General features: G+C 47.3%; 1 protein-coding gene across 1 annotated transcript in view; it reads right to left on the bottom strand.

The window, feature by feature from the left end:
* Positions 1-4556, bottom strand: part of IVD (isovaleryl-CoA dehydrogenase) — a 47731-nt gene extending 43175 nt beyond the window's left edge. Inside the window, exons 1-2 of the mRNA XM_066588829.1 lie at positions 4375-4556; positions 515-604 (exon numbers count right to left, since the gene is read on the bottom strand). Of these exons, the coding sequence (XP_066444926.1) occupies positions 515-604; positions 4375-4512 (228 nt within the window). The 5' untranslated portion in view covers positions 4513-4556. The remainder of the gene's footprint in view (positions 1-514; positions 605-4374) is intronic.
* Between the last annotated feature and the right edge of the window lie 10992 nt (positions 4557-15548).

Below are 15548 nucleotides of genomic sequence, written 5' to 3'. Positions count from 1 at the left end.
TGCTTTTTTGACAACGCGTCTCGTAAAAACGGACCTTAAGGTTCTAATATTCTCCCTGATGGGGGGACGGTCGATGATTACCTTTTGCATTCATCTATATAAAGCTACAGAGTATAAGTATACAGTTGGGAAGAGGGGGGGGAGATTTGCAATTCTCTCCACCATTATAACTGTGACAGGAGCTCTGTGATCATTATCAGTAACTTACAAGAGTGTCAATGTCTCGCTGTAAGCAGTTTCGGTGGTAGATCCATGTAACCTGAATCTGCCGACTAGAAAATGAATTCATAACCAAGTAGATCTGAGCTGGTCAGGATTACATGACCATTTGAGGAGGCAGCGGTAAGAAGTTTCAGACAGAAAGAAATAACTAACCAAGGAAATACTAGCTCACTTATATTGGGGGGAAGAGCTATACAATGAATGAATATTTAAGAAAAAAAAAGAAAAAAGGAAGAAAAGTCACCGGAGCGGCCCTTTAAACACCAAGAATATCACCTAGATAGTAACTCACCCTCATGTCCTTGAACTCATTCTGTTCATCAATTTCTTGTGCTTTAGGGGCCAGATGGTCCTGAAGAAACCTGCTGAGTGTATGACGGAGCTAAACAAGGGAGAGATTATGGTCCGTGAACACATGGCAAGTAACATTTTTGTTAGTTTCTTTGATGAATTTACTTGCTATCAAGTAGGAATTCTGAATAAGACCGTAACCCAGACATCATGTACTGGCTCCACAATCTCCTACTACCCGACAATGACTACAGTATTAGCTCTGCATGGTCATATACCGGATGGAAGAGTAAGGCTGGGTTCACATGGGATGGATTTGCCGTGGAAATTCCATGCGGAATATACAAAAATCTTGTCCATATGGGGTGGCCAATCCATCACGGAAAAGCCGGCGGGATCGGCAATGTGGCGCGGAATTGACAGCAACAGCATATCAATTTTTTTTTTCCGTTGCGGCCTCACTCCTCTCTATATGGAGAGTAAGCTGCAACAGAATGACGGTGGCCGAACTGCTCCAAAACCTGCAGCGAAATGCTACGGGTTTTGAAGCTGTGGCTCTCCTGTGGAAATCTTGCGACTTTTCGATGCGGCCAAACTGAGATTTCCTTCCTGTGGGAACCCAGCCTAAAGAAAACATCTGTGAAGTCTTGGAGCAATGGCGGTCTACAGCGAAGCAATCAGTAAGAAGTGAACAATGCTAATCTGTTATCAGAAGCTGGTGTGTGATAACAAGCACTTACAATAATGGCGGTGAAGAATTAGCTGATCTATAATACCACAGTATAGTAATCTGGATCAGCACAACTACTGTGACACCAAGTTTATATAGGGGTCTTTGTTTGGTTGTTTTTTTTCCCTACTTTTGAATATATAGAGGTTTTTAAATGAAAAAATTTAATTTGAATTTGTATCCTTGCATTTTAAGACCAATAACATTTTTATGGCAATGGAGATATGTGAGGGCTTGTTTTTATCTGTTTAAGGCCGCCTGCAGACGGGCGGAAATTCAGCAGCGGGATATCCCGCTGAGTTTCCGCCCCTGGAAGCTGCCATAGGATTGCGTTAACAAACAATCCTATGAAGACATCCGCGATTTGGCGCCGCGAAATCTCACGCGGCATGCTCTATTTCTGTGCGGAGCTCGCAACGTCACTCATCGGCCGCCGGCTCCGCCCTGCGCATAAAAGAGTCGGGGCCGCGGGAGAGGTGAGTCTCACACTGCTCTCTGCAGACGCTCGGATCGGGTCTCGCTGCGAGAATTCTTGCAGCGGGATCCGACCCAGTCGTCTGCAGGCGGCCTTAAACGTGTTTTTGAGGGACAACACAGTTGTTTTTAGTCTTTTTAATTTAATTTTTTCTCTCTTTTCAATTAAACTGTACAATTTTTTAGTCCCTGAAGGGGACTTGAAGATGCGATTGTTCATTCACTAGAATAGTACACTGCATTACATATGTAGTTCATTCTTATAAACCTATGACAGCAGCCTACTACTCTGCAGGAGGCGGGGACTAATAAGCCAAATTACACGGCATTAGATTCATTTTAGCACCAGACACGCTGCAGAATCCATCTTTTCTCAATAAGGGGGGAACACAACATCTAAATCTGCATCACAATTTGCATTATGTGGTGCGGGTTCTCATACAGACTTGCAGTATGAACCTGCTGCAGAATGTCCACTGCAAACATTGTGCAGCAAAACCACCCCATGTGAACTTGCCCTCAGTCAGATGTTGCCATGGTTACTGAAGTACAATTATAAGCATTTCATAAGTTTGTAAACAAATACATTGAGTTTAGGCCAGCTTCACACGGGCAAATTCCGATTCAGGAATCCACGAAGGATTCAAGGCAAAAACGCAGAACTAGAAAAGCATGCATTTTCGATTCTTCCTTCCCAAGTAACATTGCGTGTGACCTGTGGGTACCCACATCATCATGGTTAGTACAAATATTGAAAAAAAAATCTGTACTGCGCATGAGAGCCTGCAAGCCTCAGTGGTCATGCGCATTACAGTACTGCAGGTATGTGGGGGTCACCGGCTGGAGCCACAGCCGGATTCCGCTGCAGGATCTCGCATGTGGAATCTGTCCCGCCTGTGCAGGTCTCGCCGTAGTACATGTGTTATTTTGCCGTGGCATGCTGGATATCAGATTCTTGGCCAAATGCTGACTGATGGCAGCCCATTATTCTTAATTAGTGCTTGGAGCTTGTTTGTCCATCCATTTTTTGAAGATTGACCCCAATGGGATTGAGACTTTGAGAGTTTCCTGGCCATTGACCCAAAATTTTAAGGTTTTGTTCACACTTCGTTTTTCACTCTTGCCGTGGGGCAGAGCGCTCAATCATGCTGCGAGAAGCATTGTTCATCACCAAATTGCTCTGCACAGGAGTTGGAGACTACATTGTATTCTGCAGACAGCCCCTACAAGAACAATAGAGCTGTGTGCAGAGCTCAGACCACATGGTGTGCTCTGCAAACAGCTCCCAGAGGCCCTTTAAAATGAAAATGAAGCTGATAAAGTGTTAATGGACATTAGTGGGTATTAATCACCTACTACTCCCCCCAGCAGACACGTAGTAAACTGAAGACAGTCACAGGCAAGCCAAATATATTTTTTTCCACTTTTTGGGAAAAAGCCCACTGCCTATATAGCCAGTATACCTCTTTCCCTGCCTCACCAGTACTGCCCCTATACTGAGTAAAATGACTGCAGACTGAGGACGCTATGGTCTGCACGCCCGATATCAAAAAAAAAAAAATTGTGCAACACTGCTAAAAGCAGCCTCAACAGTACTGCACACAGTCAGATGTGGCCCTAAGAAGGACCGTTGGGGATCTTGAAGCCTAAAAATCACTCCTAACGCTCTCCCTATAGCAGCTCCGGCACCAGCAGCACTTTCCCTGATCTCTGTCAGCATGCATCTGTGGCGAGCCGCGGGCGGGGCAGATTTAAATACTCGGGTGTCAGCTGATCTCCCCAGCCACTCACTGCAGGGGGGTGATATAGGGCTGGAACATCACAGGAGGAAGTTGTAATGCCTTCCCTGTCTTTCTATTGGCCAGAAAAGCGCGCAAGTTTCTCAGGGAAGGAAATGTAATGGAGTCCAGCACCGCCTGGTGCTCGTCTCGAGTAACCAGCATCTCGAACACCCTAATACCCAAACGAGTATCAAGCTCGGACGAGTACGCTCGCTCATCTCTATATATGTACCCAAAATAATGCCATAAAATAAAAAAATAAAAAATTATTTACAACTCATCTAAAAAAAACAAACAAACAAAAAAAACAGGCCTCACATGACGGAGGCTGCGCTCACACAGGGCTGGTTTGCACAACAGGCGTTCCATTGCCGCTCAGCCACAGAATGCCCGTTTCCAAACCCCCGCCATTTGGTGCGGCTTTCATCATTGAGAGGTGAATTCCGCAGCAGAGATGGCGATAAAACTGACGTGATGCAGAATTGAATTTCGTGCTGCAAATCAATTTCCGCACGGGTTTTGCGCAGATTATTTCCGCAGCTTGATGATGAGTTTTTCAAAATCTCGTTCACTTTGTTGCTACTGTAAACGCAGCGGAAATTCAATGCGGAGGATCCACAGCAATCCCGCGCTGTGTGAACCGCCCTAAACCAGAAAACTTCAGAAACACCCCCGCGGTTCTTGGAACGCAATGAAAACGTGACGTATTCCGGCGCTCGGTTTGCTCACCAGTTTGCTGTTTTCCAATGCACCGCTGTGAAATGTGCGCTGGATCCTGATTGGTTGCTATGGGTAACACCACCATTTTGGGTTGTTTTTAACAAATTAGCCCCAAGCCGCTGCTTTGTACATGAGCGCACAGACACAAGTCCCCACCTGGCTCTGCTCCTCACTCAGCCCATTCACAGTGTCGTCCACCGGCACTCCTGCACCGGAACACCAGCGGCTGCCCGGAGCCCGCAGCGGCCATCCCCGCCGGCAGTCACAGGCTAGCCTACGGAGGAGTGCCGCCATGATGTCCAGGAACAGACGGGAGGTCACGGACTGTACACACGGGGGCGCGGCGGCCTCGGCCAATCAGATCGCATCGGGGGCGTGGCCTCCTACACTTCTCCATGGAGGAAGTAACGCAGTGTCCATAGCAACCGCTCATTTACCTCACGCCCTTCTGTCAGCAGCTCTGTAATGGCGCTGGAGGCAGGCTCACTGCGCCATTTTAGAGTAAACCACTTGTTATTAGAGATGGACTTTAACCCCTTCAGGATAGAACCAAAAATTAAGTTAAAAAATATTCATTTTCTGCTTTCCAATCCATAATGTTCACACTTTTCTGTCAACATGCATGCCCGAGGCTCGTTTTTTGCGGGACGAATTGTATTTTCAGAAATATACAATTTGATGTGCCATATAATGTGCTGAAAAACGTAAGAAAATAAAATGTAAAAGCTCCTTTTACACAAAGCGATAAATCGTTTGTGCAATGACAGAGTTAGCGCATGCAGCCAGGCGGATAACTGCATTCACAATAGCGTTTAGCTGTTTACATTCACTGCATCGGCGAACGGGAAGAACTGATTCGCTATTCACACAACAGACGTGGAAACAATTCTTTGTATGCTTGCCCTGCTTAATCACCAGCCTTGTTTACACTGACAGCTATTGGTCAAATGCGCACAATAAAAAAATATATATATATTAAAAAATGTTACAATAATCATTCGGAGTAAATGGGCCTTATGGGGGGAAAAAGAAATTGTGGGGTTTTTTTGGCATACATACTGCAGCAAAAATCACTTTATTCTGTGCGTTAGTGTGATTATAACAATACCTGATTTATGTGTTTTTTCCTACTTAAGCGTTTGTGGGTTTTTTTCTACCTTCACACTGGTGAGCGCGTTATCAGGCCGAGAAACCCAGTCTGATATTGGGCTTGTCAACGTGCATTTTACCCCTGGACGCAAGGCGATTTTCATGCAAAACTGCCTTACATCACTTCTTGGTAATTCCAGTCCTCCGGCGCTCGTTTTACGCACAGCATGGGATTGCCAAATGTTTCTTATCACATCGCACGGAATGCAATGTGCTGGACTGTCCCATTGAAAACAATGCAGGATGCGTCCTGAGGTAAGCGGGAAAAAATAGGGAATCCAGCGATTTTTTTTTTTTTTTTTCACCTCGCATCACTTTAAGGTAAAACATCGCTCATGTGCAGGACTCCTTACAAAATAATGGAGTGAACAGTCGTGTGTCTCGCAATACACAAACGCACGCGATTCACGCTCGTGAATGTAGCCTGTTTTATTCTTCACCCAATGTATGTTCTGTATGGTACTGAGCATTAGGCCTCCTGCTGAAACTTTTTTCTTTCTCCAACACATGTAAAGAAGCCCTTGTTTTTCCTTACACCCATGGCAGCACCAGTGAGAGAACACCTCACATCCAGAAAGGAAACAGGAACAGGAACCTCCCAGATCTCCATTCTCTGTCTATAAGACAGGTTGGAGGAGGTAGATTCTGTTGGGCTGCCTCTGCTCTTGCAAGGCTTCTTCCAGAGCTCTGAAGGTGGCGGACTGCAGGGCCTCACACCCAAAACTCTGGCATGAGAGGTTACCTGTCTTGTGTAAGGCCCAATGTCCACAGGTGGATCTGATTTGTGGACGATCCACAAGTCATGCCACCCGTAGAGAAGCATGGGGGTAAGCACATTAATTAAAGCATGCAGATTGGTTTTACGGACCATTTTGGTACAGTTCCCGCATGGTCAGCTTCCATTGAAGTCAATGGAAGCCATCCAATCCACAGCCCATCTGGGAATTCCATGGGAAGCAGGAGTTAAGAAAAAACAAAAAACTGTACTGCGCATGTACGGTGGTGCATCAGCCAGCGCTTCCGCAGACATCTGCAGTGAAGAAAATAGAAGACCCGGACGGGTAAGCCGTGTCACATTCCACTGCGGGCTCCAATCTGCCTGTGGACATTGGACCTTAGTCTAGTGATAGAGGTTGTTACTGGCCTCTGTCTAGAGCATTACAGGTTCACAGTTGAATGTGGGGTTTGTACACAGCTTAAACAAAATGGGAAACATAAGGATGTATTCACACATCAGAATCTCCCTTTTTTTTTGGCACAGATTCTACCTCTAAATTAATGGCAGAAATTCTAGGTTAAGCCATGCTTGTAGATTTGCCTAGCCGTTTCCTATAGCCCTTCCCAACAGGCAATTCTTCATATAGGATTTACAACACAGAATCCACACCAATAGGTGACATCACTTCCCCTTCCACGCATGGATTTAAAACCCTCATCATATTGATTATTCACTGAAAAAGCCAAAAATACAATACCTGAAGGTCTGCAAAGCAGACACGGTCGCCATAGGCACGATCGCCATAAGGCAGGCACAATCGCCACCGGCACAATCGCCGTAGGGCAGGCGCAATGGCCTTAAGCCCTGAAGATATGTAGTCAGCCAGACAATAATGTGTGGAGGAGCAGCTTGTTCCTGGCAGGCTAATATGCAGTCACCCACTCAACCCAGCCCAGATTGGGGAGGAGTGACTGTATATACTAATAGCCTGCACATGTGAACGATACCAAAGATGTCAGCCATATTGACTATGTAGTGGCCCAGAGTTAGTGGGGCCCCTCCCGAATGTTCTATGTCTGTCTCCTGTCAATGTCTTGTTTGTAAAGTGCATTTGATTTATGTGTATTGGATATCCAGAGGACTGAAAGAGTTAGTGTCTGGTCAGTCCTGTCCTGTCAATATATTGTTTTGTGTGTATCGTTTGTGATCACGTTATGTTGTATGATATATGTGTTTGCAAGAAGGGAGACAAGTGGTAGTAGTGAGTTAGTCAGTCTGAGACATGTGCATTTAAATGATAGGGGCTTGGATGCATAGAGATAAAAGCTTTCTTCTATTTATTAAGTATGTGCCCATCGGGGGCGTGGCCTAGCGTTCAGAGAGAGCAGTAGCACGGAGCCTCTTCTCCTGCACCCTGAAGCGATTAAGCGGGGTTCACAACCCGTACATCCCCTGGTTGCATTACTCAACACTGGCATTAGCCTCTCTGAGTCCTAGGGACCAGAAAGACACCTCTCGCCCCCCCCCCCCCCGGGTGAAGTTAACCGCTGAGGCCTAGCTCCCGGCCTGAAGCCGGGGACTAAATTTTCACGCCGATCCGGAAGCGCGCGGCGCAACAGCTCTCCATCCACCCAAAACAAGCAGCGCTTATTAAGAGGTCACCCGCAAAGGCTCTCCAGCCTCATCCCGGCAGGAAGGGGTATGTACAAGCGGCCGTGGGGAGGCTAATCAGCGGCATACGAGAAGAGGGGAAGCGGGAAGAAGCAGGGGAACCGGCGCCATAAGCCAGCGGTGGAATAGCAGGAGTCATGTTCTGCCCTGCTCACCAGGGCCAGCAGGACACTGTTAAAAAAAAAACCACAGCCCTGCGGCCTATTTACACCCTCAGCAGCCGCGGTTACCCCGCTACCCCCTATCACCAAAGGGAGCTGCATCCCCATTAACCGCCCGAGCGTGGAGCACGTAGGCTTCCCCCCCCATCAAGGAGGGAAAGGGGGAATTGATAGACGACCCGGCACCTCCAAGCTGCGGGGAAACAGCACCGCCAGAGCCCCACTCCACATACCCGGGCTAGCAGAGACGCATCCCTGCAGGTACGCTCCATCCAACATATGCAGCCTCGCTGCCACCCCGCTCCCATCCCGGCCGCGGGCTCCCTGCCACAGCTTTAATCACCGCCACCATTAGGGGCCGATCCCCCACTACCTGCCCACGCACAGAACAAGCATACCCTCCCCCTGAGCATTACAAGAAAAGGTGAAGGGCGACAACTAACCCCCATCTTGCTGGACTTTGGCACAAAAACTGAGGGGGAGAGACACAGCAGAGCTCCCAACGATAAAGCCAGACAACCGCTCCACAGGGGTCCCAGATCGACCTCAAGAAACCCAACAAAAAGGGCTCCAACACTTGGAGAGGGCCCCTAAACCCCGCTCCCTCCGCCCTACTGGCGAGAGCTCCCCTGAGAACCAAATATTCAGTCCACACGGCAACACCAGAAGAATCTGCAAACCCAGGCCCCCCTCCACAACTGGAACCCGAGTGCACAAACCCGCTCCAAGTGTGAACTACCTTAATAGCAAAGCCTCCAACGCAAGACGTCAGAACTGCCAATCACCACAAGTACTTAGAGCCATAGTCGGCATTTCCAGACTGACGACGAAAGACCCTTGCGCATGATGGCCGCCTAAAAGAGGGCGCATCGGGGAAGCGGGCTCCATCGTACTACTTATAAATCACAATCCATAAATCGTCTACACAGCAGAATGGGGAAAAACAACAGGGACAGGAGTAGCGACACATCAGGAACTCCTCGTCCCACCAAAAGTCAAACCGACATGCAAAGATTTCTGAAAGAAAGAACATCCAGATCGCCTCACCCGACTAGTAAGAAAGCATTGAACCTCTCGGTACCAACACCCCACAACATCGAGAGAGAAGAGGAGGTCTCTTCGGATGGCGAGGAAAACGAACAACTCTCACGAAGCTTCATGAGAGATCTTATCACAAATGCAGTAAGACCCATCATGTCTGACCTCTCAGACATCAAGGAGGAACTAAAATCAATGGGAAGAAGGGTAGAGGCTTTAGAGACTTCCGCAGTAAACTTATCTACACACTCAACGGAACTGGCGCAGGTAGTAACAGAACAACACCACTACTTAAACCAAGTCCTCACTATGCAAGAAGACCTCGAAAATCGCAATAGGCGAAATAATATAAGAATAAAAGGTCTTCCAGAATCATGGGCTGCCGATGCGCTACCAAAGGTCGCCATGGAAATATTTACCCTACTTCTGGGACGCGAGAGAGCCTCACAAATCTCAATTGAGCGGATCCATAGGTCCCTGAGACCCCCACCATCCGGAACGGACCCGCCTAGAGACACAATCTGTAAGCTCCTGACCTTCCCCGACGCGCAAGCAATCTTGGAGGCATCAAGAAACACCAAGGACTTGCTTTACGAGGGGGCAGCAATACATATATACCAAGATCTAGCCCCGACTACTCTGTCAAAACGCCGTCTGAGACCTCTTCTCGAGGCATTAAGAGCAAGAGACATAAAATATTCATGGCTCTTCCCTTTTGGCCTGGGAATTAATCTTAGAGGCTGAAGAATTAATATCCGCACGCCAGACGACCTACAGAGAAGCTGGCAGCTTTTAGAAATAGAAGCAATTGAAGTACCCAATTGGCTCCCTCTGCCGGACCTCCCCTCCTTTCCCATGTTGGTCTCTCCAGGAACGGACTTCCCCCACGGGAAACTCTAAATCCCCGAGGGGCAAGAGAAAGAAAAGCAAGGACGGACCACTCCACGACGACACATGAGGAGGAGGACATCTTCGTTCCCTCGGGAGTAAAGACAAACGACCTCTGTCTCACAGAAGACTACTAACCCTGAAACTTGAAGTTCAGTTACCCTATGGTTTGACATAAGTTAACTCATACTATGGAGACATTTTACTGTTTATTCTCTCTCACTAACACTCTCCTCCCCCCCCTGCTAATTCTCTTTGCTGCGATGGAGCCGGCCCTACCCCCGGGCAGGCCCCACTCGAGACCGTTATCCAATAACAAGAACCCCACACCATAGATACAGAAGAGCCATAAAGAATCGCCTAGGATTCCATTGTACCTCCCCACTGTATCGATACCGAGACCCCCAGGGCTCCTCGGGCTCACATCTAGTACATATACCACACCCTAACACCCCATCCCCTTCACCTCTCTACCCCTGTTGCTTACCTCCCCCTCTGCTCACAACCCACACGCGTCTGCATCTGGGTACCGAAGATAGGACCTTGCACATTAGCGCTCTCACTCTCTCTATTTTCTTGCTCATCTAACAGGTGAAACCAGTACGTGAATACTCAGCGAGAACATGGCATCGGTGCGCTTCATGACCTTCAACGTCCGGGGTCTGAACTCCCCAGGTAAGAGACACAACGTAGCCCACCTACTAAAAAAAAGTAAACCCAAAATACTCCTGCTCCCGGAGACGCACTTTAAAAAAAGACAGGCACTTCCCACTCCCGGGGCTGGGCTTCCAGCAACATTTCCATAACAATCACCCAAGCTCAGCATCCAAGGGCGTAGCCATCCTTATGAAGGGTCATAATCATTAAAGGCACAATAGAAAACACCAAACTAACTATTGCAAACCTATATGCACCTAATAATGAACAAGTCCCCTGGCTGGTCAAGCAGCTGGAGATCCTCAAGCAGTTCGCAGAAGGACACATAATATTAGGAGGTGATCTAAATGTCACCCTAAATCCACTCCTAGACTTTTCAACAGGGCGCTCTCAGACTCCCTATTCAAAACTTAAAAGGCTAAATCGCTCCTTACAAGATCTGGGAGTCCTAGACACCTGGAGATACCTTCACCTCTCTGACAAAGACTTCTCCCACTTCTCATCAATATATTCCACCTACCAGAGACTAGACTATCTCTTTGTCTCCGCTAGCCTGGTACCTCACCTGAAAAAAGCAAACATGGGCTCGGCCACGGTCTCCGACCATGCCCCTGTCTATACAGATATCCGCTTACAGCAGGTAAACCCGGGAGAGTGGAGATGGCGATTGAACGATTCGCTTCTAGCCCCTATAGAGGAAAAAACTAAATTAGAAGACTCACTAGAAGAATTCTTTAAAAATAACATAGAAGGCAGCGTCGAGGTTCCTATGGTGTGGGAGGCCCATAAGGCCTATGTGAGAGGCTTACTTATAGCTCTGGGAACAAGGGTTAAGCGACAAAAACAAAAAGAAATTGATAACCTGTTAGCACAGATCTCAAAACTAGAATGCGCTACAAAACTATCCCAGTCCAAAAACAATCTCGAAGAACTAGCTTCCTTGAGATACCAGCTCCGCTCCCACCTCACAGAAAAATTTAACAAAAAACACATGTACCTCAAGCAAGCCTTTTACGCCCACGGGAACCGAGGTAGTAAATTAACAACAGCAATGCTGAAGAAAACTAAAACTAGAAACGCAATCCTTTCAATAAAAACACGAGAAGGAACCAAAGTATCTACTACAACCGAGATAGCAAAAGAATTTACCCAATTCTATTCTCAACTGTACAACTTGGAAGACTCGGAGCCCTTCTCCTCTAGCCGAAACACCCCAGAGAGGATAGACGCATTCTTGAGGTCCCTAGAACTACAAAGTCTCAACGAGACAAATGCTACCACGCTCTTGTCCCCGATCACGAGCAGGGAAGTTGAAGAAGTCATAGACTCCATCCTGCAAGGGAAAAGCCCAGGACCCGACGGTCTTTCTCTAAATTACTACAAAACCTTCAAACCACAACTTGTACCCCGACTAACTGAGATCTTTAACGCCCTATTAAACGGAGCTCACCTAGCCAGACAGGCGCATGAAGCGCACATCACCCTTATTCATAAAGAGGGCAAAGACCCCGAACAATGCAGTAGTTTCAGGCAAATCTCGCTTATTAATCTGGATGTAAAAATCTGGGCCAAACTACTTGCCAGAAGAATAGGGGAGTTTATCCCTGACCTGATTAACCCAGAACAAACCGGCTTCGTGAAGGGCAGAGAGGGCAAAGAGAACTGCCTAAGACTGCTTCACGCCACTAAATACGCCCGCACCCGGAAAATACCAATGGCCTTTGTCAGCACAGATGCCGAGAAGGCCTTTGATAGAGTGAGCTGGGTCTTTATGGAAAGAGTATTACTCCGCTTCAAATTTCCCCCAACATTTATTTTGGCCATTCTCTCCCTATACGCAGCACCCCACGCCAGACTAAAAATTAACAAAACACTATCCCCCACATTCGAGATCCGTAACGGGACACGTCAGGGATGCCCTCTCTCCCCTTCGCTCTTCATCCTCACGATGGAACCCCTCTTGCAGTGGGTTAGACAGGACCCAACTATAGAAGGTCTGCGAATAAATTCGAGCACATTATCCGCGGCTGCGTTCGCGGATGATGTGGTGTTTGTTGTTACCAAACCAGAGAGGAGCATACCCAGACTAACCTCGCTACTACGCGACTTTGGATCCCTGTCAAACTTCAAAGTGAATTTTGCCAAATCCACAATCTTAAATATCTCAATCCCGGAATCACAGTGTTCCCCGTTGAGATCCAGCTCACTCTTCACGTGGTCTGAATCAGAAGTGGACTACCTGGGGGTCAAACTGACCAAAAAAACAGAAGACCTGTACTCCCTAAACTTCCGGCCTTTAATTAACCAGCTCAAAAGTTTACTGAGAGCCTACGACCTTCCTTCCCTTTCGTGGTTCGGGAGAAAAAATATCTTAAAAGCGTATATTCTACCAGTGGCGCTATACAAAATCCGCATGATCCCTATATACCTTCCAACCTTGTTCTTCAAAATTTTGCGATCTATCGTCTGGAAACAAAAAAGACCCAGACTAGCATATAATCTGTTGACTAAGAGGAGAATGGAAGGAGGCATAGACTTACCGAACTTCCAAGACTACTTTCACTCCGTACAAATTAGCTACTGGATAGAACTAACACATCCTGCTAGAGACCCACTGCTGCAAGAATTAGCGTTAGCCTCATACGGGGACTCCTTGATAGAGGACCTGTGGTTTCCCAGGAAATCTCAGTACAGGGCAAAAAATTTTGATCCGCTTATAAGGGGACCTTGCAAAACATGGGACAAATTCAAAGGAGAACTAGCTCCAGATCCCTCTCCCCTAACACCAATCCAAAGTCTGGGCAGACTTCTCGGAAAGAAGCCAGATCCTGGCTCAATAAGCATATGGCAGCAATTTAAAGGAATCAAAATCAATGACATTCAGCTGCTGGCCCACAAACCCATAGAGGATATCATTACATCACTAGCTCCCAACATCAAATTCTCCTTCCTCCAAGCTTCACACACTAAAAAAGTAATAAGCGAGTTCCTAGCCAAATTCAGGTCAACCAGACCAAAAACTACCTTTGAAAAAACAACAGAAGAGGGTAGTTCAAAACATAAAAAAATTTCCAATATTCGCAAGAACTACATAGCCCCACCCCGAACTTCCAAACTCAGTTTCATAAGCTCCTGGGAAAAAGAACTAAAGATTTCCCTTTCATCAGAAGAAGTCAAACTCATACTGAAAACAGCCTACGGCCTATCCCCCTGTGTACTAATGCAGGAAAGCCACTACAAGCTCTTAGTACGGTGGTACAAGACTCCCCAGTGGTTAAATGACTACAAATTAGCGTCCCAGAACACATGCTGGAGATGCAACAACGAAGTTGGATCCTACCTCCATATCTGGTGGGAATGCCCAAAAATAGTACCCTTTTGGGAGGGAGTTGAAAGCGACCTGAGAGCCCTATCCCCAAATCTAAAAATCACTCCGGACATGGTCTTTCTGTGGAGACCCTCCACGAACTTCCACCCGCACAAACACAAACTAGTGGCCCACCTCTTAGACGCTGCAAAAGCGTTGATCCCACTTCACTGGCTCCAACAGTCCCCTCCCACCTTAAACCAGTGGAGGGAAAAGGTGGACTCAATCTGCAACTTAGAGGAACTAACAAGCTGGTCCAGGAACACACAGGAGGACTTCATTCTAACATGGTACCCCTGGAGGGAGCTGAGAAAAGGCAATCGGCAATCTTAAACCTCCTCGAGTTGACTGACTTGGAAAGGGGTCCCGCCCCGGGAGTGGAAAGCTAAAAAGCCTTCACGTACACTTTCGCAAGACACGGGGAATATTTCGGACCCCGGACGCTGGACGCCGGACCTAGAATTGAAGTTGCACTGATGTAGTGGGACGCCTGGATATGTGGTAAGAGAGAGAGAGAGAGACGACTAGCGCTATCCTTTTGGAAATTCAGGGCCTAACCCTCGCTACCTTGAAAACCTCCCCCCCCCCCCCCCCCGTTCTCATCCCCCCCCCTCTATCACCCCCCCACTCTCTTCCCCCTAACATCCATACATCTCTCACATCCGAATTGTTAAAGTTTTTCTGGAGTTGGTTCACTCTAGGGAAGGGCTTTGCCCTACCCCTCCTTCTGGGACTCCTAGCTTACCGTCCCCCAGTAGTTCAGACTTAGGGGAGGAGGGGGACCTCGAGTATCCAACCCTAGAATCTAAAAGTTTGTATGAATGCAAAAGAATATGCAAAATGTATACTTGTTCTTTTCCTTTTCTGTTACCACAATTTACCATACGTGACTATTTCATATGTCTGTATCATAATTAAAATACAAAAATCCAATAAACCTGATTTAAAAAAAAAAAAAAGTATGTGCCCATCATAACAAGGAAAATACAGACGTCCCTGGTGGGTACGACAGGGTGATAAGAAACCCGCCACTCAAGGGTTTAGAGGGGTTCTGTCAATAGAAAACAAATATATATCCATACATACTTCCTCCCGTCAGCCTTTTTACCGCATCTTCTCCTGGCTCTCGCAGTCCACCTGGGTCACCTCATTGCAAGCCTGCCTATTCTTCTGCTTCCTGTGACGAAGCGTCCAATAGCTGTAGTCTTCTTCCTGCTAGGCAATGTACATTGCGTCACTAGTAATGTAGCGTTCGTAACCTAGCAGGGAGTGCCGATCTATTACATGCACGCTGTTTCTCTGCAATAGTATATGAACTCTTGCGGTGAGACAGCACGCATGCGCAGTCTCGGCAAAAGATTGGCACTCCCTGCTAGGAAGTGAACGTTATGTTACTAGTGATGTATCATACATTGCCCGTCAGGAAGAAGAAAGCTGGCAATGGACGCATCATAACAGGAAGGAGGCGGCTCCAGCCAGCTTACGGTGAGGTGACCAATGGACTGCAGAATAGCAGCGAGGAGAAGATGCAGTAACAAGACGGCCTGGGGAGAAATAGGCAAATATTCAATTTTCTTTTTTTTTTTTTATGACAAAGCCCCTTTAACTCCTTCCCGCTATAGGACATACATAGCGTCCTGTGGAGTGAGGGCATATATGAAGAGAGATGGTGCAGCTATCT

The sequence above is a fragment of the Eleutherodactylus coqui genome, unplaced genomic scaffold (genome assembly GCF_035609145.1).
Source record: "Eleutherodactylus coqui strain aEleCoq1 unplaced genomic scaffold, aEleCoq1.hap1 HAP1_SCAFFOLD_33, whole genome shotgun sequence".
In the NCBI taxonomy this organism is placed as follows: domain Eukaryota; kingdom Metazoa; phylum Chordata; class Amphibia; order Anura; family Eleutherodactylidae; genus Eleutherodactylus; species Eleutherodactylus coqui.
The sequence above is the reverse complement of the archived record's forward strand: the minus strand, read 5'-3'. Positions and strand labels throughout refer to the sequence as shown.